General features: G+C 43.9%; 1 protein-coding gene across 1 annotated transcript in view; it reads left to right on the top strand.

Moving 5' to 3' along the window:
* Plekhm3 (pleckstrin homology domain containing M3) overlaps nucleotides 1–23414 on the top strand; it is a 175399-nt gene that overhangs the window by 33252 nt on the left and 118733 nt on the right. The window contains exon 3 of the mRNA XM_075951185.1: nucleotides 3610–4542. Within this exon, the coding sequence (XP_075807300.1) occupies nucleotides 3610–4542 (933 nt within the window). The remainder of the gene's footprint in view (nucleotides 1–3609; nucleotides 4543–23414) is intronic.

Here is a 23414-nt window from a genome sequence, read left to right as displayed (position 1 = left end):
CGTTTGCACTTTACGTGTGGAGCTCTCTCCGCACACCAGTGGTTTGCGACACTGGATGGTGCTCCCGTTCCGTGTGTGTTCGGAAGACTCCATGATGGCATGCACTGGAGGGCAAGCTTGGGAGTGTGGACTGAGTAAGTGTGCCTTGGATGTGTGCAGGGTTTTGGCTGAGAGAGATACAGAGAGCGTAGTTTGGAAAACTGTGAGACAGCCAGGAAGGAGGCCGATTGAATCTGATGAAGGTGGAGGCCATGAAAAGGAACTAATGACCATTCTCTGGCGGTGAGAATGCAGAAGTGAATCTGGCGCCCGCCCTGCCGAGAACATTCTCCCTTCCCCTTTAGTCAGCAGGGTCGGGTCCTTGTGCCATTCCTGTGTGGTCGACAGGGAGGAGAGGGACGACCTGAAGCAGCTGCGCTGGGCAGAGAATCAGAGGTGAGGTGGCCGGGGGCTTGCTAGCTGCTTAGTTTTCTTATGGAGAGTTTCTGGGTGGCCATTCATTGTGAAAGTTAGTGATTATGGTGATTTGTTTAGAGCATGTGTCTGCATTTTTTCTTTTGTTTGTTTTTTTGTTCGGGAAATGGTGTGAATCTTATTAGTGATCCTATTTGAACCAGTTATGTTCATTAAGATTGAAATTCTCTTGTGAAATTAAGCACTTTAAAATATATGTGTAAATTAAATGAGTTAAAATGATAAGATCTAGGGAGAAACTCCAACTATGGCAAAATTACACACACACATCTTTTTTCCTGATTTTTCAGTAGCAAAAATATTTAAAAATATACTTCAGATCCAATAGAAAGTAGTAGTTGCCAGAAATGAGAGAGACATGGTAGTCCCCAGACCTCTATGATTAACGATATTAATTATACAAGCACAAAACTCAAAAAAATATGACACAAGCATTCCTGCTCTGAGAAAGGACTGGGTTCCCCAGAAGCTTCCTGGCCCCTTCTCTGTCCTCATGGCTCTTGTTAGGCGGTTCACTGTAGCCCAGGCTGGCCTCAGACACAGGGTAGCTCTCCTGCCTCAGCTTTCTCAGTGCAAAGATGGAAGGTCTTACTGGGTGGGAAAACAGTGTTGAAGCACACGTTAGCTTTAATACCCTGGAGATTTCCTAGTGAGACTTCTTGTTCCTTTCCACGTGACCTGTCATCCACATCTGAGCTCACACTTCAGGCAGGAGTGAGACCGTGGCTTGATGTGCTGCTGGGCCGAGCACAGTTACAGTCACACTTGGAATTAATTCCCAGTAGCTGCAGTCAAAAGCTCTCAGGCAAGAAGAGGCAGCGATCTCTGTCTAAAAGCAGGAGAGGTGGCTTGTGTGACTCACGGAGGTGCCGCCAGGTCACAGGAGGAATCAGAGAAACTGGCTATGCAGAAGGCAGCCTGACAGAGATGGGAGGGGAGAGGTGGCAGTCTTGCCTCTGACAGCTCTGCCTCCCCCGGATTGTCAGGAGAGAGAGTGCCTGCCAGAGAGTAGGCATCCATTATCTTTCTACAAAGGGATTAGTATGGGTTGTGAGAAATTAACGGCTTTTTAGTTAACACAGAAATAGTAATGAATTAACATTAGGACCAGGGATGTAAAGCAGCTGAAACAGGCCTTTCTCCACCACCTTTCTCTCCCTTCTTCTGTTGGTTTGCTGTTTTAAAATGAGAGCTAGCTAGGCCTTCCTTCCTCCCTCCCCTCCTTCCCTCCTTCCTTCAAGGGTGACCTATCTTCAGTTTGTGGCTGTCTGTAGAATGTGTCAGCAGAGAGATTGAGAAGCCACTTAGACTTTAAAGTTTCTACCAGATTACTTCTTTACCATTCTCATGCATGGATATTCTGTCATGGCAGACCAAGGGCTCAGGAGACGAGGCACGGTCGTCCTTACCTGTGGTGTACGCACCCAGGAAGCTGAGGCAGAAGGATCTTGAGGTTGAGGCCAGCCTTGGCTACAAAATGAAAGCCTTTCTCAAGAAACAAATTCTCACGAGTCTCTCTACTGCAGTCCTTTTATCCACGTACTGCATGGCATTCCGTGTCAGCTGTCATGGCCTACGGATGCTGTGACCAGACAAACAAGGGAGAGGAAATGGGGAAAGAGACTGGGGACGGAATTAGTCCTCCCATGTGTCAGATACTGTGCTAGAAGCTTTATTTCTAACTTAACAAATACTGTTCTTTTTTGTATTTCAGTTTCGGTTATTTGAGACAGATACATGCTCTGTAGTACAGGCTTGCATGGCGGTCAGTGTGTAGCAGGCTAGCTTCGGACTCATGATCTTTGTGATCCTCCTGTCTCAGTGTTCCCATTGCTAAGATTACAAGTGTATACCTGTACCCACCTAACAAATATTTTACTTACTAAGGACCCCTTATTGATTGATAAAGCATTGTCCTATGTGCTGTGCTAGAGAAAAGAGACCTTACTCCATTAGTAAAGACAGACTTTAAAAAACAAATAAAGTATTGTTTGTCTGGACATTAAATAACTTACAACAATATAGTTTGATAGAAGCCTATGGTAGAGGATTAATATAGTAGGGCTACCTGATGCTGACCCAGGGACCTATGTCTAGAGATGCCATGGGGGAAGGCAAGAGAAGTCAGGAGGAAAGTTCAGTATGTGCTCTCTGACTGAAGCTGCGGGATGAAACCTTGCAAGCCAAGGGCACAGAATAAGCAGGGTCCGACTCAGAGAGAAAACTGCCACTCAGAGGTATTGTAGTGGACCCGAGGGTAGAGATGATGCTGGCTAGACAGCCCAGGTCTGATGGAGGACTGACGGGCTTGCCTGTGGAACAGTTTATCAGCTCACAGTTCACACTGCTCTCCCTTTCTGGCGTCAGGAGCCCAGGAAAAAAGAGACGGAACAGGGATTTGTAGTAATATGAGCGGCGGCGGGGCTGCGTCCCCAACACCCCAGCCGCCTGCTCTGCTAGCTTATGCCCCAAAATAACAACACACAAATTGTATTCATTTAAACACTGCTTGGCCCTTTAGCTCTAGCCCTTACTGGCTAATTCTGATATCCCCATCAACCCATCTCTAATAATCTGTGAGCACCTGTCTTACCGGGAAGATTCTAGCCTAAGTCCATCCTGGGTCGGAGCTGGGGCATGGCGTCTCTCTGAGGCGTCTGCTCCCAAGAGGAGAGCTGTGGAATCTGAGCTCACTTCCTCTTCCTCCCGGCATTCTGTTCTGTTTACTCCACCTACCTACGTCCTAACCAATAAAATGGGCCAAGGCAGTTCCTTTATTAGCCAATGACCTTCCTCCATCAGGGATTGGCTTGTGTGATGGGAATTCTCTCTTGTGGGTTAGAACTCTGCAGAATTCACCTAGAAAGGGAGGAGCCTGGCCAGTGTGATACCTGTTCTGGTCGCACCGGGCCGCTGTCACGTTGACAGTGTACACTCTGTGTGTCCTCGTGCGTTCGATCATCACCTAGGGTGAGGAATCCCCAGATACATCCTGCCAGTTAGTTTCCACCCTGGAATTTTAGTATTCCTGCTTTGCTTAATCAGAATCAGAAAGATGTCAGCCCCCAATGTGGTTGGTTTCATGTACCTGCCTTCTCATAGTTATTACTTTAGCTTTTCTTTTCCTCTTTCTAGAACACAAGCAGACATTCCCAAACATCCTGAAGAAGGGTTATCTGGAGATCAGGAAGAACCATGACAGTTACTGGCAAAGCTGCTACGCTGAACTCTCACCCTATGGCCTGCACTTGTACAGCCTTGACAGCAGTGGGAATCAGAGCCTGCATGCCACGTACCAGCTCTCACACTTCCAGAGCGTTTCCGTTCTAGGCAATCTCGAGGCCAGGATGGTGGACACTGTTCTCTATGACAATTCTCAGCTGCAGCTAAAGGCAGAGTCCCCGTGGGAGGCCCTGGACTGGGGGCAGAAGCTTTGGGAAGTTGTGCATGCGGCTCTGCCCAGTTACATGGGCCGGCAGGATGATCTGGCAAACTCACCAGGACTTGGTCATCATGTTGACTGTACACAGAACCGCTGTTTACAGAAGAAATCCAGTGGGCTGCTGTCCTCCCCTGTCTTGGATAGCCCCAAACAGTACCAAAACATCCTCAAATCAGGGACACTCTACAGATTGACTGTCCAAAATAACTGGAAGGCATTTACATTTGTGCTGAGCAAGGCCTATCTTATGGCCTTCCACCCTGGCAAGCTAGACGAGGATCCCTTGTTGAGCTACAATGTGGATGTATGTCTGGCTGTGCAGATAGACAACCTGGATGGTTGTGACTCTTGCTTTCAAGTCATTTTCCCCCAAGATGTCCTCCGTCTCCGGGCTGAGACCCGACAGAGGGCACAGGAATGGATGGAGGCTCTGAAGACAGCAGCAAACGCGGCAAGGAGTTCTGAGCAAAACCTGCAAGTCACGCTGAGGAACAAAGCCAAGGATCAGATAGGTGGCCATGAGCAGCGGAAGAACAAACGCCAGTCTGTGACCACTAGCTTCCTGAGCATCCTGACAACTCTGTCTTTGGAGCGAGGACTCACTGCTCAGAGTTTCAAATGTGCAGGTATGGAGCGCGTTTGCAGCCTCAAGCTCATGCCTGAGCATTCCTGAATTCTACAGTGGGAATTCGTTTTTAAACCTCATGTGACAGTCACAGATGATTGTTAAAATCATGTTCATAAAAAGTATCTCTCCTCTAAGGAGTATACTTCATTAAAAATTTGCTGGTTTCCAGGCCAACTAGGGCTACAGAATGAGATGAGGCCCTGTCAAAAAAAAAAAAAAAATATCCTACGAGCACACAGGAGGCTAAGTTGGGATTGCCTTGAGTTGAAAGCTAGCAGGGGCTACATATCAAGTGTCTGTCAGGGCTACGGTGTTATAGTGTGAGACCTTGCCTCAGAAATAGCCTAAACCAAACCAAACCAAACCATCCATCCTAACACTCGGTGGTAAAGTAAATAGAAGCCATGGGGAATGTCAGTGAGTCAAAACGACTTGGCCAAAGCCTGACCAGACTGGAATTTAGGCTTCCTGAGTCAGCCATGATCCCATTTCCTCTGCCTTCTTGAATAAAAGTCACTGTGGCTATGTATGTCACAGGTTGTTTCATGACGGAATGTCAAGTCCTACTAGCTATTGTAGCTTTTCAGGCAAGGCAAATGTTCCCACCTGGCAGCCGAGGTTTCTACAGAAAGTCAGCGCTGAAAACAGTGTGGAGATGGCTGATGGCGCCTGAGGCATAGGGGGAAGCCCAGCCAAGTGCCTGGAGCTGTTGTGAGGTTCAGTGTTCTGTTCTGTCCATCTACTGTAAGCTGAATTAAAATCCACCTTTGCTAAACCCCCAGATTTGTTACGATAATTTAATACAAAGACAGACTTAGTTGGAAACCTGATTGAGAAGTTTTAAAGTCAAGCGTTTTAGACTTAAGTATGCTGTTTAGAAATGAACAAGAAGCTCACCACCAGCCAAGAGCAGGCTTTATGTTCTGACTCCTGCACTGAAAAAGAGCATGCGGTGGTCAGAATGAAAACGCACACTTTAAATTCAGTGTAGTCACAATGACCACCTCTCTATTGGAAAGTAGTTGACTTTAAGGAGGGTCTCGATGACTGTGCAGTAGGAACTTAGAGATGGGATTGGCAAGAGGAGAAACTCTGAGCCAGAAATAGCAGGACCTCCAGATGTGGCAGCACATACCTGTATTTCCAGCACTTGGAAGGCTGAAAGAGGAGGATCGCCAGTTTGAAGGCAGTCTAGGATACATAGTGAAAACCTGTCTCAGAAAATAAAACACATTGGGAGAAACACTGACTTAGTGTGTGTGTGTGTGTGTGTGTGTGTGTGTGTGTGTGTGTATACATATGACAGACTAGACCTTGTGATGAATCATCCAGCTACTTTTGAAAGTGGTTTTAAAATAAGAGGGCAATAGTTTTAGTAGTTTGGTATATTTAATTTGTCTTGTTTTTATTTATTTTAGAAATGGTTAGTGTTTCAGGGTCTCATTGGTGCATATATTATTACATTTCAGAATTCAGGCATTCAATAATAATTGCTTAGAAGATAGGCTTCCCAAACTAATAATATACTTGTGTGACATTAGATTGCTCGTAGGGTCAATAAATCTCTTGCTGTTGGAAGACAAGAGAGTATAGCTTTAAGAAACTGTGTAGTGAGAGAATGCAGACCGGCTGGGGCCGTCTGCCAGGGCCGTCCATTTAGTTCGTTCTTGCCACGCTTCTCTCGGTTTGCTCCCTAATGCAGAGTGCACTGCCCATGTTTTGCATTGAGGGAAGGGAATATTTGAGAACAAACTAAGTGCATCTAAAAGTTGGAGCAATTAAAAACAGGAAAAGGCAAGGAGAGACGAGGCAGCAGGAAGGAAGCTAAGTAGAAGAGGGAAAATATTGCATACCGGGCAAGAATAGCACTTTCTGGCAGCGTCACCCAGATCCCTGTGGTAGAACACATCCCTAGGCTGTCGAAATTTGGTGCTCGTTAAATTTGGCTTACTGCACGATAGCTGAGTAGGGAAGTGAGGGAAGTCAGACCGTGTAATGTATCGTGTAGCTCATTCTAAAGTAAGATCAGTTCTGTTTCATTGCCTCTTTCCATCAGGAAGTGTGATATTCAGCTGCTTCTGATAGGTGTAGTTTTACAGACCTTCATTTCCAGTACTAAACCGGAAGGGACAGTGGTTTTCTGCCTCGGGTTGGAAATTATTCTGTGTGTCCTGTAGGGGGCAGAGTCTCAAAAGAAAAAAAAACCAAAACAAAAACTTAATAAACAAATCTGAATGTTTTTTCAAAATCCCTCAGAGGCAGTTTGTTAGACTGCTGTAGCACATGACCTTAGCACTGTTAATTTCAATCACTTGCTCTGCTTCTTGTATATTGTCAACCTCCTTATGACAAGAGACTCTGCGGAAAAGCAGCTGCATTGCACGTTGAGAAGCAAATTTACAGAACTCCATGGCTTTAGTGTATCTCTAGTGTAGATTGTTAAGTTTTCAATGTCTGCTTAGTCCTTCCCCCTTTAAATGTTCTGAACAAACAGTGTTACATAGAAGGGGGGCCCTGAGTAGGCTCTTTGTTCTGACGTCATTTGATTACTAGCGATTCAGAAGAGCCACAATACTGACATTTATGTATATAAAACAGGACAGTTGTCCCATTTCATTAAATCCTTTCTCTAAGTGAAGAAATCTCTGGATCCTTTCAAATGTTTTTAGAGAGTCCCCATGGAGAAAATGGACACCTGAGGTTAGTTCTGAAGCTGTATGCTGGTCCACGACGGCATACTCCTTGCCTTCTGCTTAGACTTAGGATAGTTAGATTTCGTTTTGTTTGATAGCTGCATTGCTTCCTCCTCCTCAGTCCCAGGCTGCTTAGGAGGCTCTTGCGGCAGAAACTTAACCGTGTTCGTGCTTGCCTCCCGGGGACCCCTGAGCTTGCCAGTTCTACTTCCTGCCATCTGAAAACCCATTCCTGTGCGCATTTGATCATTTGCTGCTTGCCTGGCACTTGTGTGCCTGGGGTCAGTGTCCCAGAAATATGGATGCAGTGATCACATTGGTAACTGCCAGACAGTAGCCATGACAACATTCACAGCCTTCAGTGGTAGTGCCAGGTAGGACTGTGAAACTGCTCATCTCTCATATTTCTGGCCTAGAAGTAAGGCACTCAGTAGGCTGAGTCTCATGTTGGACCATGACATCACAGCGTTCTTGAGCGGGGCAGCATGTGCTGGACTCTGTAGGCTGAGTCTCATGTTGGACCATGACATCACAGCGTTCTTGAGCGGGGCAGCATGTGCTGGACTCTGTAGGCTGAGTCTCATGTTGGACCATGACATCACAGCGTTCTTGAGCAGGGCAGCATGTGCTGGACTCTGTAGGCTGAGTCTCATGTTGGACCATGACATCACAGCGCTCTTGAGCAGGGCAGCATGTGCTGGACTCTGTAGGCTGAGTCTCATGTTGGACCATGACATCACAGCGTTCTTGAGCAGGGCAGCATGTGCTGGACTCTGTAGGCTGAGTCTCATGTTGGACCATGACATCACAGCGTTCTTGAGCAGGGCAGCATGTGCTGGACTCTGTAGGCTGAGTCTCATGTTGGACCATGACATCACAGCGTTCTTGAGCAGAGTAGCGCATGCTGGACTCTGTAGGCTGAGTCTCATGTTGGACCATGACATCACAGCGCTCTTGAGCAGGGCAGCATGTGCTGGACTCTGTAGGCTGAGTCTCATGTTGGACCATGACATCACAGCGCTCTTGAGCGGGGCAGCATGTGCTGGACTCTGTAGGCTGAGTCTCATGTTGGACCATGACATCACAGCGCTCTTGAGCGGGGCAGCATGTGCTGGACTCTGTAGGCTGAGTCTCATGTTGGACCATGACATCACAGCGCTCTTGAGCGGGGCAGCATGTGCTGGACTCTGTAGGCTGAGTCTCATGTTGGACCATGACATCACAGCGTTCTTGAGCAGAGTAGCGCATGCTGGACTCAGTAGGCTGAGTCTCATGTTGGACCATGACATCACAGCGCTCTTGAGCGGGGCAGCATGTGCTGGACTCTGTAGGCTGAGTCTCATGTTGGACCATGACATCACAGCGTTCTTGAGCAGAGTAGCGCATGCTGGACTCAGTAGGCTGAGTCTCATGTTGGACCATGACATCACAGCGCTCTTGAGCGGGGCAGCATGTGCTGGACAAGGTGCGCAGTACTGCTATTTGGGGTGCTTTAATATGGCCTCTGTGGAAAGCATCTGCAATAGAAGATGAGGTGTGCTTCTTTGAAATTATGGGCTGGAATTCAAAATTTATTTGACAATGAGGAGTCTGTGACGCTAAAATATTAATGCTTAAAAGATGATTGTGCCGCTTATTAAAATATTTATGAAGGAGTGCATACCCATAAAAGGTTCTAAATCTGGTTATTCGTAACTGCTTTATAAAGTAGACTATCAGACAGCATGCCTGTTTCCTTAGGGATTCGACATGTGCGTCTGCTTATTTGTGCTCAGATGCATGGTTTTCTTGGTACAAGCACACAACAGTAACTTCCCAGCACTTGAGACCTAGCAATTGAGTGCAAGAATTTGAAGAGCCTGGGACTTTATAGTTGTGACAGAGATGCAAAGCTCACCTTCAGAAGTGTTCCTTGTGAGCCTGTTTTGTAATCTGGACGTGGTTTGGGTGTCCCACTCTGCAGAGCCCATGAGTGGCACTGAGGTGGAGTGTGGGAAGGAAGAAGAATGGACCTAGGTGTGCACCGTTTTCCCACCGTTGTTTTTATGGTTTTGCTCCCTGGCTGCTGTTTAACCTCTGGGGACTGCTGTTGGTGATTGTGCATCTCTGGCATTGAGAGCTGTTACTTTCCTTTTTCTTCCCCTCCAGCCTGGGGGGGGGGGGCTCAAGGGGGGGAGTTTTGCTGTGAATTCTTCAGCCATTTAGTGCAAATTCCTGTAATTACCGGCATTGTGTCTCCTCTGAATGGCACATAATACAGCAGAAGCCATTCCTAATTGAGACCTTACAGGAGGTACAAATCCCCTCTTTGTTCAGCCTGACAAATTAGTGCCAGAAAGTGGCAGGGTCCGAGTGGGAATCAAAGGCAAGAAACACAAAGATGGAACTTAAGGCTACAGTAATAACCCTCTCTGTCCTGAAGGGAAAAGAAGGTAATGACCAATGAAAAAATGAAGGGTTGTTTTTGTTGTTGTTGTTATAAATTCCCTTGACATGACAGCACCTCAGGGCTGCTCTATTTATTTAGTAAGAGTGATTAAATAGTAATACCACAGGGCGGCCCATTGTTTCCCCAGGCACCCCCATCTCACAGACCCCTGTTGCCTTGGCTAATTGATTGACAATGGACCACTGAAAAAGAGTTTGTTGTTAGGACCTGGGATGTGAGAGCATCCTTGCACCCTGGTGTGTCTCTGCATGCATGCTTCATTTTGTGTGAAGTGGACTGCACCCTGTGTGTCTCCGCATGCATGTTTCATTTTGTGTGAAGTGGACTGCACCCTGTGTGTCTCCGCATGCATGCTTCATTTTGTGTGAAGTGGACTGCACCCTGTGTGTCTCCGCATGCATGTTTCATTTTGTGTGAAGTGGACTGCACCCTGTGTGTCTCCGCATGCATGTTTCATTTTGTGTGAGCTGGACTGCACACACACACCCCACCCTGTGTGTCTCTGCATGCATGCTTCATTTTGTGTGAGCTGGACTGCACACACACACCCCGCCCTGTGTGTCTCCGCATGCATGCTTCATTTTGTGTGAGCTGTATTCCAGTTTGCCTCTGCCTCACCTTACCCCTTCTCTCTCCCTTACCTTACTTTTCTGTTCCCTTTTTCTCACCGACACCCCGACAAACAGGTAGTGGAGAGTTAGAATTGTAGTCCAGGTTTTGGAGAGGTTTAGCCTCGGGTCAGCTCCTGCTCTGGGTAAGGCAGAAAGCGTAGTCTGAGATGAGTGCAGGGAAGGAGATTGGTGGTGCTTTATGGCACTAATGTGTAGGCTTAATGGCTGTCTGGAACTCGTCTTTGCACTAAGGTTTTTTTGTTTTTGATTTTAATGAAATTCCTTGCTCAATTTCTTGAAAGGAAAAAAATCCTCACACCATTACAATTTACATTTGGGGGCAAGTATTTGGGGGCTAGAAACAAAACCTTTTGTTTTTTTTCCAGTGGCCCTCAGTTCCTGAGAAACCAGATTTGATTACTTGAGGATCAAATCTGGCTGTTGGTGGTGGATGCTGTAAGCTGTGGGAAGATGACCAAAGCCCTCTAGGCAGATAATTAATAGCCGCTGGTTATATATGCCCAACTAGCTAAGCTGAAGATAAATCCCTAATTTAACTCTGTTACAGCTGCAAAAACAAATCATTTCAAGCCCCCAGGAAAGCAAAATACATTAAACAAACAGTATCGACCTCGCTAATACCTCATGGCATTTCATGTGATAAATGGGGGCATATTTCTGGTGAGTGCCTGTTTTATGACGTCCTTTAGACATAAAGGACACCTTCACCCTAGCAATACAAGCATCCCTGATAGAAAGTAGAGAGTGGTTAGTTATTTATCCGGTAGCTACCAGTTTGGAAGTAAGCAGCACTTCTGCATTGGTCCTCATTAGTTACTTATTGACCTTGACGCAAATTCTGCAACGTGGTTGAGAAAGAGAAATTGAATCTGGCAACTGATAGTGGGTGTAGATCTACTTAAAGGAAGGTCTGTTGGTTCCCAGGTGCAAAGATGAGCAGTTGTGTATTTTACTCTTAGGTGAAAAAGTATAAAAGTGTTAGGGAAGATTTGTTTTCATCCTATGTGAAAAAAATGGGGGAGGGAGGCGGTAATTTGGTGTACCAAAGTGGCAGGTCTTCTAAGGAAATGAACTTGGAAACCAAAAGAGAACGTTTTTCTTTATGGTTACAGTTCTTATATGTGTGTGCTGCTTCAGATTTACCTCCCTTTTGGTAAGGATAGTGATAAGACGAAGATTTATTTGTTTAGTGTATAGGACAATAGAGAATTAGAGGAAGAAAAACAAGGAGGAAAAATGCAGCTATGTCTTTTAAGGCATAGAATCAGCTTTCATAAATAAGAAGTACTTTGTTGTTGCCTTGCATGTCGTCCAAGTCATCTTGTCATTGTTTTCGGTTGTGGCTTCTTACTGGAAGGAGAGATCACTAGAGGGGTGTGTGTGTGTGTGTGCACTAAATGGCAAAATTTTATTTCTCTAAACTTGAATATGACTACAAAGGTTGCTGGTAGTAAAAAATTTTCAAATAAATTTTAATTTGAATGTTCATGTCAACAAATATTTAGAAAGATGAAAGTTTATTTGCTCGTTAAATTTATTAGATATTTATCAATCACCTTATATGGATCACACATATTCTCCCAGGATCACTGGAATATGTAGACAGGAGTGATGTACAAGCTGTGCCCTCCAATGCCTTGCAGAAAGCCCCTTCCCTCAAAAAGCATGTAAAGGGATTGGAGAGAAGGCTCAAGAGAGAGTGTGGAGGTAGGCTGGTCACAGACTTGAGAGACCATTGCTCCAACTCTTGCTTATCCAAGAGAGTTCCCATAGTGATTTAAAAGCTGAGGAGTTAAAATGGCCTCAACTTTCTTACTCATTTTAGATGTTTTTAACTTCCAGAAAACCCTCCTTGGCTTTTATCACATCTAGCAGAAATAATATTGTCTGCCCATTATATAGTAGATGCATGTCAGGCACAACAGAAGAGTAGGTATAGCCTGGAACCCTGAGGACCGGAGTTGGTTGAGGATGCATACAGGAAAATGAGCTACTCGATCAGGTCTCTGCTGTGCAGTGCCCCGCGTTTAGGGAAACATCTGGCCTAATCCCCACGACAGTGAAACTTGGACCGTCAGAGGTTATGGTTCTGTTGTGTTGTGAGTGACTGGCAGTCTTACCCAAGCATTGCTGATGGAGAGGTCCACATCACTCTAAAAGGCTGTCAGTGAAGGGGCGGAGCTTGTTAAGGACAAAGACTGGGGTCCCGCCTGGGTTTCCAGTTCTTCCACTTGCAAGTTCTGTTACTGTGGCTAAATGGCTTCATTTCTCTGTACCTTCATTTTTCTCATCTCAACTCTGAGAACATATTTACCCTCTGCCTTATTGTTTGACCTTAAAGGCTTAGGACAGGGTTCAGCACATCGTAAGGCTAGCAATTATTAATATTTGCTTACCTTTGATAGCATTTGCCTGGGTATACATACCAAAGTTACAGCTCTTACAACACAGACTTGAACCACTAAGATGTAGAATGATAAAACTGAGCAAGTCAGGCTAGAGAGATGACTGACAACAAGTGAGGTTTAGAGTGATAGGTACCTAATCTTGTATTTATAGTCAGAAGATTAACCACAAAGATGGAGACCAACAACAGTCCATGTGGGCATATAAATGGAAGCCAGCGTTCGGTCGGCTTTGGTTTCCAAAGAAGAGAGAAATGACTTCCGAGACAGCTCGATGGTGAAGGCACCTGCTGCCGAGCCTGCCCACCTGAGCCAGATCACGTGAGGCTCATGGAGAACGGAGAGAACAGACTTCTGACGTCCACGTGGGCACGGTAACTCACAGCGCTCTCCCAGAGTCCTCCCCCACATGAGTGGACACATGCAAAATAAACATTTTTTAAAAAGAGATATCCTTAATGTTGTCTGTCCTGGTCAGGGCTCATCTGGAATGTTCAGCTATGGATGTTGCCCTTTAAAATAAACACCCACATCTGTTGATATAGAAGACAGAGAAGGAACTCTAATCATGGCGTACACATGAGACTAGATGAGGGGGATATAACGTGAGGGTCACGTGTTTGAGAGCCGACACTTACAAAATAGGTGCACCTGGTGCAGTTCCATCTGACGAATGTAACAACCACCTCAGGGGTTTGGAGAAAATGAGCAGAGGCCTGTCCAACAGGGCTAGAAAGCTGCAAATTTCAAGTGTCAAGATACCTAGATTGAAGGCTGGAGAAATGGCTCACAGGTTAAGAGCACTGGCTGCTCTTCTAGAGGATCTGAGTTCAATGCCCAGCATCCACATGGTAACTCACAATGGTCTGTAGTTCTACATATGAACTCTGGGCGCCAGGTACACAAGTTTTACACAGCTATACATGCACCAAAACACCATACATATAAATTAAAATTAAGGTATTTTCTAAAAAAGATACTTAGATTGTCTGAGAGTTTTCTCAGTTGCAATGCAGAGAGACTAATTTAGGTCTCCTGCAAGTGTTTTTTGAGCCCCCACTAAGTTCTGAGCACTGTGCTTGGTGCACAGAGAACAAGACAGCCCTGTTTTGTGTAAGTAATTATGACAGTTAAATGGAGGTCTTTAGTTCTCTTTCTACCCACCTGGAAGGTTCTTGCTCTATACAGCCTTTTTTTTTCTCTCATCCTGTAATTTTTTGAATGTCTCTGGTTTAGAGAAAATGAGATTAATGTCTTGTGACTAAATCACATTCAATAATACCTTTCTTCTTTTGGTGAAGAGAGCCTGTGCCAGTAGGAATACCAATTGACTGAAAAGACGGACGATGGGCCCTTTCCTGGCTCTGATGTCTTCCATTGTGGAAATTGCTCTACATTCTACACTTTTTAGAGTCTAAGTTTCTAGGCTAGAAAAAAATCTTAAATAAAAATATAGGTAACAGGAATCTGAACACACACTGAAATAGTAACGTGAGTCTATGAAGAACAATGTTATATAATTTGTATTTTAAAATATTTCATATCCTGAAATTCAAAGAGATTTGATCACTATGTAAGTAGGCCGTTTGATTTTATAGGATATAAATTTGCCTTTTTGATTTATTCCTAGTATTTTCATCATAGAAGTCACATGTATCTCTTTGATATGTTTCAGAAGAAAAGGATCATTTTGAATTTCAGAAGACAGGGATCTTTTGATGGACCTTCCTGAACTTCATAGGCATCACTGTGCCTTTTTTTTTTTTTTTTTTTTGAGCCGTTCATTTCTCCGAGTCTTTGTTGCTATACTTTGGTCTGGAAAGTTCTTGTCCCTTTTTGTAGCTTCCTTTTTGGCTAACATTGTTCTCATCACATGCTCATTTCTAGCTAAACTTCTGAAGAAAGTGTTACTGCATGATTGGATGCCACATGAGTTGCAAGTTTGTTTACTGCCCTTTCCCTGGGAGAGAAATTGGTCTAGATGTGGTTTAGGATAGATTGGGTATGTCAAGCTCCTTAATTCCAACCTAGCTCCTCATGGACCCTTAAGGGTGAGAATCCTTACTTGAGAGGCTTTCTAAAATCTAAGGCAGGAATACACTTATGTGAAAATTTGCCTTCGTCTTGAACTCACTATCTTTTTATGTAGCTATCCTTTAACTTGTGATCCTCCTTCCTGGAGCCTCCCACGTACCCAAGGATTACCTCCAAGCTTGACATTTTTTATGTATCTGTAGGTAAGGTAATCTAATATCGTAGCAATACCAATTTTTCTTGTATCATTTTAAAAAATCTAATTGTTTACTTATTTGAGAAATATGGACTATATACAGTCCTAGAAATTGCTGTGGGATAACCTAAAAATTAATTTTATAGTAGGAAATAGTAAGACTTTATGCCTACATGTCTTTCCACATTGATAAATGCTAGCATTGAAAATGTTTTAATTAAACCAAATCAATAAGAAACCTGAAGAACACCAAGTTCCTTCTCTTGTTTTGGATGAAAACTTGGGCATATTTACAAAGCAATGACCCTAAGGTGGTGGCTGCTGTGGGAGTCTGTCGGTTTTGACTGTAGATGTAATTCTGTATTATATAATCTTGTTGAAACCCTCTGTATATCTTGAATGTTCTTTTCTTGCAAGTATTTCTGGACCATCTCTACCTCTGCTCCTTCCTCCTTCTAACGTCCTAGGCAGAACTGAACACCATCCTCACGAGTCCTTGTCTGTCTACTCAGATGAACCTCTGCCATGGGTCTGGGACTTCTTGTTTTACTTTGTGCCCCAAGATGTCTATCAAAGATCTCCCTACCCAAGATCTATCAAAGGATGCCTTAGCACCCACATTAGAATCTAGTATCTGGACCATCCTATGACCTGTCGAGTTAGAGAAAGTCCTGGCCTAGCTATGTAATGTTGTTGGAGGCGGGGAGCAAAACTGCCTCTGGATAGAGAGGAGATAAACATGGCGCACAGGAAGAATGGTGGTTTATAAAGATACAAGGGGAAATTCTGTATTAGGATGAGGTTTAATTTTAATTGGGCATGTTAATTAGGTGAGTCAAAGGGCTTCAGTACTTTGATAGCTGGACCTTGGTAGTCACCATCAGGAGGAAGTGGCCAACTAAGAGAATGGACCTTGGTGACTAACTCTCGAAATATAATCTAGTGGTTTTTAGCAAGGCAGAGGGAATGGGGGAGGAGGGCAAGGCCTGCCAGGGCCAAGCTTGCAACACTGAGCTCTCTAGAGTCCCTTCAACTGCTACTGAGCTGTCTAAGTTGTTTACACTTACTAATAGATGTTGAGTGTAAAACTTTCTCATGTCGAGCAGTTTCTAGGCACGCTTGGGTTTCTGCCACACGACTCTCGGAGCCTGTTGCTATGTTAATGTAACGGACAAGCATGTAACATTTCCAAATCCCCTTAGTTTAAGTGTGACAAGATTACTCCAGTTCACATGCCAGCTACATTTCCAGGGCCACTGGCCCGTTCACTCTGACTGGCTGGAAGTGCTCAGGGACTCCCATGACCACTCAGCTCCGCTGATTCTCTTAAACAACCCGTAGAACACAGAAGAGATCTACACTTCCAATTAACCATTTTATTGTAAAGGATACGAATCAGGAGCAGCCGAATGAGCAGACTGCTCTGCATGAGACTCAGGGTACATCATGACCCCATCACATCTTCTGTTCAAAGTGAGAACGCACCCCAAACTTCTGTGCCCAGAGTTTGTACGGCAGTTTCGTTATGTAGGTAAAGCTAACGGAATCATCAGCCACATGACTGAACTCAGTCTTCAGGCCATTTTCCTCCCTGGAGGTCAGGCTGATTTGGAGACCCTGGCGACCAGCTAGCTCTCTACCTGAAGCCGTTGAGTGGCCCCCCATGAGTTCTTCATTACTATAAAGTCAGGTGTGATTTAAGGGACTCAGGAGGGCTGGAAAGATGGCTCAGTGGTTAAGAGCATTGCCTGCTCTTCCAGAGGTCCTGAGTTCAATTCCCAGCAACCACATGGTGGCTCACAATCATCTGTAATGAGGTCTGGTGCCCTCTTCTGGCCATACACACAGACAGAATATTGTATACATAATAAATAAATATTTTAAAAAAAAAAGGGACTCAGGAATAACAAAGGCATTTGGAACATTTGGGGAAAATCCCAGGAATTTTAGAAGCTCCTTGCCTAGACCCAGGTATGAAGACCACACACGTTTTATTTCAACACAGCATATTATATGACCATTTCCAAAACCAAAATGGTGCCCGACTGGAAGGGGAATACTTGATTTCTGTAGCTTCCCAGCAGAGGAGAATGAATTGCCCTTCGCATTCACCTGCCTCATTGTTTTCAGTCAGCTTTGTAGCTGTTTAGGGGAGGAGATTTGAGTGGTATTTTCCTGGGTGCTCCTGGTACCAAAAAGCTTCAGAGACAGGCCAGAACCTACGAGCTCTAGACTGTCGGCCTCCTACAGCCCTCGAGAGCACCAGCTACTCTAACGCAGTTACTACTCTTTTAATAGATACAAAATAACAAGCTAAATTTGTCACTATTGCTTTTAGCTGAAGAAAAAAAATCTAGTTTACTGTGTATATATCACTTCTAGACAGGAACTAAGATTCCAAGAGCGTAAACGTGGGCTTGAAGCAATTTCCAACCAGATTTAGAGATCACATACACCAAAGCGCATCGAGTCTTCATCATTTTAAATCACATGGGGCTGAACCAGAAACCTTGCTGAAAATGACTGTCCTTGCAAATCACCAGGCCTGTGCCTCTGACTCAGGGAACAGACTTAGCTTGAAAGTCTTGATCTTTCTCCATTTTCATCAATAATGAGGTTTTTCTCAAGCCCCAGAGACCACACAGAATAGACACACTTGATGTGGTGACTGGGGGGGGGAGTGGGGGGCATCGAGACTCAGTGGACAAATTGGGAGCACAACACTTGGTCTCCTGCTGGTAACCCTGCCACTGACTTACAACCTCAAGCCAGCCTTTCCAGTCTTTTGAGTCAGCACCTTCAACACTGTGTCCTCGGGAAAGGTTTGACTGCTTTGTCTGTATACGATTCATATATTAAAAAGTTCTAGCCAATTTAGTAATATTGTGCATCACTATATTTTTGCCCAGAAAGTATGGTAGGTTCCTCGGTGATGTCTTAGATTGGCCTAACAATTGATGGGCTACCTCTGGGACATGATGCTTCTCATCCAATGTTAGGATGAAGGATTTTAGGTTGAATAAAGGGTGTCTGATAATGCCAAAGCTTTCCTCAATCTCCGGAAGCTTAACTCTACCGGTGATCTTACCAATGTGTATGTGCCAATTGCCCTCCCCTTTCCTCCAGTCCCTGGGGGATGCTCCCTGTCTGAGCCGGCACCTTAAGGAGTTTTTCAGGCTAATGAGTAAAATCTCTTCTTTTTCCTGTCAGATACTATGATGATAAGATCAAATATTATATTTTCCAGAGATCACATTTCTTATTTTGTAATGGTCCCCTAAATTAGCTCCATTTATACATCTGGTCACAGCTGGAACCCCTCTTTCTGAAGTAGCAAAAACCCTGTTCTCTGAGGTCAAGCTGAGCATGCCAGGATCCTTCTTTCTCGGAGGGAGTGACGTTTGCCACACAAGTCTGGTTACCTCAGTTTGATCCCCAGAACCCATGTAAAGGTTGAAGGAGAGAACCAGTTCCCCAGAGTTGTCGTTGGTCCTCTCCAACTCCTCTGGTCCACACACACCCCACCACACACTAACATATGAAAAGTTAAAGACTGAACTCATCATTTCTCCATCTGTAAAGAGGTCTGATAAGGGCCTGAGAGAAAATCAGGGGCTATTGTGCCAAGAAATTTTTTTCAAATGGCAAGGTGAGGACCAGAAAATAGGAATTTCTACTTGTTGCAGTTTTTTTTTTTTTAATTTGGCCTACCTTGTCTAAATAAAAGGATGCAAACAGCCTGCCTTCAAATACCTAACATTTAATTGAAAGATTTGCTTTGGGCATGGACACAGGTGTATTCTAAGAGAATCAGAAAAACCTGGGAGCCATAAAACAAAGGAATAAAGGAAAGAAGTAAGGGAATGCAGTGTCTTCATCTCATAGGGCATATGGAATTTGGTGTGGGATGGGAATGAAATCCAAGCATGGATTTATAGAACCTGATGAAAGTCACCTTTTTCCATTTTGAGACTGTCTCTACTCCTCCTCGGGTCCACTCTCGTGACTTTAATTTTATCAAATTGTTATCATTACTGAAATAGCTCAAGTAGGCATTACTGTAAGAGATGCTGTCAGGGAGGAAGAAGGAAGATTGTGTTTTAAAGATACCTATGTCAAGTTCAAAGAGATGAGACCCCATGCAGCATAAGGAAAGAGAAGTGTGTGTTAAGAGCAGGGAGTGATGTGGGGGAGTCAGAGGGGACCGTGGTACAGTCCTGTGTGTGATTCAGCTGCAGACTGAGTGAGGATAATGCAATAGGGACTTCTAAATCCAAGCTGTAAGAAAAGATAAGGTCCAGAAACAGAGGAAGGAGAGACCCGTTGTTTCTTAGATAAATCAGAAAGATAATATCAACTTCTAAGCTACTAAAAGGTTGACCTTTTAGACCAATCATAATAGAGATGTCACTCGGGCATCACAGAGAGCTGGTGATGATTGCAAAGAATGCTAAATGCCAGCGGAAGGTGCTGTGGAAGGAACAGAATCGGAGCATACAGTGGATTCTTTGCAAGACAAAGTATTTGGAGCAGAGCTGGGACTAAGGTAAGGTGAGCCAGATAGCACAGGATCTTTTCGAGGACCTGAGTGATTAAGATAAAATACTTTAATAATATTCTCAAAATGAAGCATGATGTCAAATGATCCCGAGTTCAGAGACTGTCAGCGTTACTGTTACTCTTTCTCAGGCTCGGCTCTATTTCAGAGAACCTTCCGGTAAGGCAGCATATTTAATACACATCCTCCCCAGCTCTGATAGCCCATCTGAGCCTTTGCTTTTTACATACTGAGGCTGGCCTGTTCTGGATCACAGGCCTTCAGGCACAGTGTGCAGACGGAACCAGTGGGAGGAGGCGGGCTGTGCTAGAGGAACACCAACACCCGTGACTGTAGCCTTCAAGTGAGAGCTCTTAGTGGGCCAGCGCGTCACCAAAAGGATTCGTTTGGGAAGAAAAATCCCCGAAGTTACACGCAGGCTGTTTAGAAGACAGAGTGCAGTGTGAACAAGACCTCTTTTCCAGGACACTTGCTTTACCAAGCAGCTTGAATAATCTTCTTTGGGTCAGAAAGTAAAGCTTGTAGAAGGGCTTTTCCCGTTCCATAGAAAAAGTTCCAGCGGTTGCTGGAACAGAAAGTGGCTAGCTAGGTGACATAACAATCTCTTGATATTATTACTCTCCTGTCTTTGCACTGGCCAGGTTTTAACGGTGACGTGTCTGTGTCTGTCATTTTGACCCAGTAAAGCTTTGTTGTGGAGGGAGGCCTGTCCTGAGCAACATCATCTTCACTCCAAACTGCCTTTCTGACTCTAGGGGCTCCTGCAGCCATCATGGGCTCAGAACATCTGGGCATTTTGACAGACCCTGTCGGTACTTTCACAGCAGGCTGTAATCCCTCCTGCTTTCGTTCCCGAGCCCAGACCAAGTCAGGAGGACTCAGCCGGTTCTCTCCCCTTCCACTTTTTAACCTTAGTGGTGAATTTTCTCAAAACTCAGACTCCCACCGTGCTTGAGGCAACCCTAGCAGTCCTTCTGTCTGTTAGTCAGGCCACTGCACCCCGAGCACAGCCTCTCAGTCCACGCTCTTGTCCCAGCCACCTTTACACCTTACAGTGGCGCTCAGATCCTGGAAGGCAGGGGTTCCCAAGCAAGCCCAGGATTTTCTCACTTAAGTCTTTACTGACGTGACCTTTTCTAAAGTCTTCTCCCCCCTCAAAACCCAACAGATGTAAATGAGAAAGCAAAGTCATTGGCTTTAAGAGGGAAACAGGAATGGAAAAATTGATTTAAATCCACTAGGAGCTGAAGTTATAAAATTTCCTTATGAAACTTCATCTTACACTAATATAAGCAATGCTATTGTGAAGTGTCTTGTAAGAAAAATTAAAACTAACTTTGCAACTCAAATCATGTCTTTTAGAAGTAAAAATCTCTTGTAGATCATTCTGTTTACAACTCCAGGTCGATACTTGGTAGATGAAAAGCAGTCAGTATCTCTAGTTGGTCCACATATTTGTTTATTCACCTCAGCAAAAATCAAGATTTATTGCCTTTCAAGATAAATTTTGACTAAATATTGACTTTAGGTTCTCGATCATTATTTACCCGAAAGACCAATAAATCTTAACACTTCTTGGGAGTTGAAATCAATTCAGTATTTATTCATTTATTTCATACAATTTATACTTAAAAATTTTTAGATTAGATTTTTAAAGGATTTTTATATGGTGGTGTTCATTTGCATGTATGCTCGTCCATTACATGTGTTCTTGGTGCGTGTGGTAGCTAAGAGAGGGCACCGGATGCCCTAGAACTGGAGTTATGAATGGTTATGAATCATCACATGGGTGCTGGAATCAAACCCAAGTCCCCTAAAAGAGCAGCGAGAGCTCTTAACTGCTGAGCCATCTTTCAGCCCATGATTAATAATAACATTTTATAATATAATGTCTTAATAATAACATTTCATGAGATTAATAACATTTCATGATATTAAGACATTAATATAATGTCTTAATATAATAAATATAATATAAATAAATATAAATAAAATAAAATATAAATAAAATAAAATAAATAAATATAATATAATATAATGTCTTAATAATATAAATGTCTTAATATAATATATTATTATATTTATATATATATATTTATATATAATATAAATGTCTTAATATAATAAATATAATATAAATAAATATAAATAAAATATAAATAAAATAAATAAATATAATATAATATAATGTCTTAATAATAACATTTCATGAGATTGGTCAAATACTGTAGCAGTTAGTAAGATTATATTTTCACTCAGCTACACCCACCTGACATGTGATATTCCCTTCATTTCTTAGTTAAATGCAGTACCTTTAGCACTATTAATACAGCCAACATATCAGAGCTGTCTTATGTTTTAAATATTCCATACAAATACCCCCCCCAAAAAAACTAGAAAACACAGACCCAACAAAAACCTCACCTAACAGCTTACAGTATACCTGAACTTTTTAAACCTATTCAGACTAGGAAAGTCCAGGGTTGCCTTAGTTCTGCAAGTAGAACCAAGCAGTACACAATGATGATTTGTGGGTGGCCTATGCCTCAACAGCTGCTGTCTGCTGGTCCCAGTCTCCCCATCTGTCAGTGTTCTGTCTCTAGCTACAATGGGCACTGAGCTCTTGCTGCTTCAAGGCACAGTGCTAGTACTTCCCATGCCCATTTGCCACCTTGCTGAACTGAAAGGAAAGTCCTTGGTTCAGGGCACCCATTTTTACCCCAGTGGAGTGCACTTCTGTTATATTCTTAAGAACACAGCTGTCTTCTGCAAGCGCCAACTCGGGTTAACCCAAGTGTCTCAACCATGGTAGGGACAGTGTCCTTCCTAGCCTAGCTTATGCTTTTAAACATGGGTCAGCCCTCAGACTGCAGGGCAAAACTTTATGAGCCAAATTCTGGCCAACAGGTAGTGACATTTTCACATATATAATCTCTCAGCACTGTAAAATTTATAGATGAATGTAAAGTGAAACTTTTCAGAAAAAAAATTATTCTGTAATAAGCAGAAGTGACTTCAGGATAGGTTTGGAAACAACCAGTGTATTTCAGGATTATATTTAAGCATGTAAAACCTCTTCCAGCTATAAAGGTCATTTTTTTCTTTTAAAAATATTTTTCTATTATTCACTGACAATTTCATACATACATACAAGGTATCTTGGTTATAGCCACCCACACTTCCCTTTCCCTCCCTCCCGTAACTCGCTGAGTTCAGCTCATTAATGCTGCCTGTGGTTGTGTAAAGGGCCATCCACTAAATCCAGATCCATGGAGAAAATTGACTCTCATTTTCCCAAACAGCCATCAACTGCCAAGAACATGTCAGCGGTGATTGTGGTTTTGTGAGTCTCCCCGACCCATGCTGGAATGTCGACTGACTTGGTACTGTGCAGGTCTTATTTATGCACGCGCCCAGCTGTGGGTTTATGAGTGCAGTGTCCATGTCATGTCCAGAAGACAGCATCTCACTGTATCCTCCCCATCTTCCAGCTCTCGTATTCTTTCCACCCCCTTTTCGTGATGCTTCCTGAGCCTTGCGGTGAGGAGTTGATATGGTTGTTCCATTTAGGGATGGACATTCAGTAGCTCTTGTTCTTTGCTTTTTGACCAGTTTACAAGGCTTGTTTTGTTTTGAGACAGGGTCTCTCTGTGTAGTCCTGAGTGTCCTGGAACTTGCTTTGTAGACCAGACTGGCCTCTGAATCACTGATCTACCTGCCTCCGCCTCCCAAGTGCTAGGATTAAAGGCGTGCACCACCACTGCCTGGCAGTTTATGAGTCTTTACGCTGTTGTCGCTGCAAAAAGAAGTTCCTCTGACCAAGGTTGACAGCGGTCCTAGTCTGAGGGTAGGAACATAAATCGTTAGATGGCAGATTGACAACATGAGCAGTAGCAAGTTTTC

This window comes from Microtus pennsylvanicus, chromosome 17, assembly GCF_037038515.1.
Source record: "Microtus pennsylvanicus isolate mMicPen1 chromosome 17, mMicPen1.hap1, whole genome shotgun sequence".
Taxonomy (NCBI): Eukaryota; Metazoa; Chordata; class Mammalia; order Rodentia; family Cricetidae; genus Microtus; species Microtus pennsylvanicus.
This window is presented reverse-complemented; position numbering and strand designations above follow the sequence as displayed.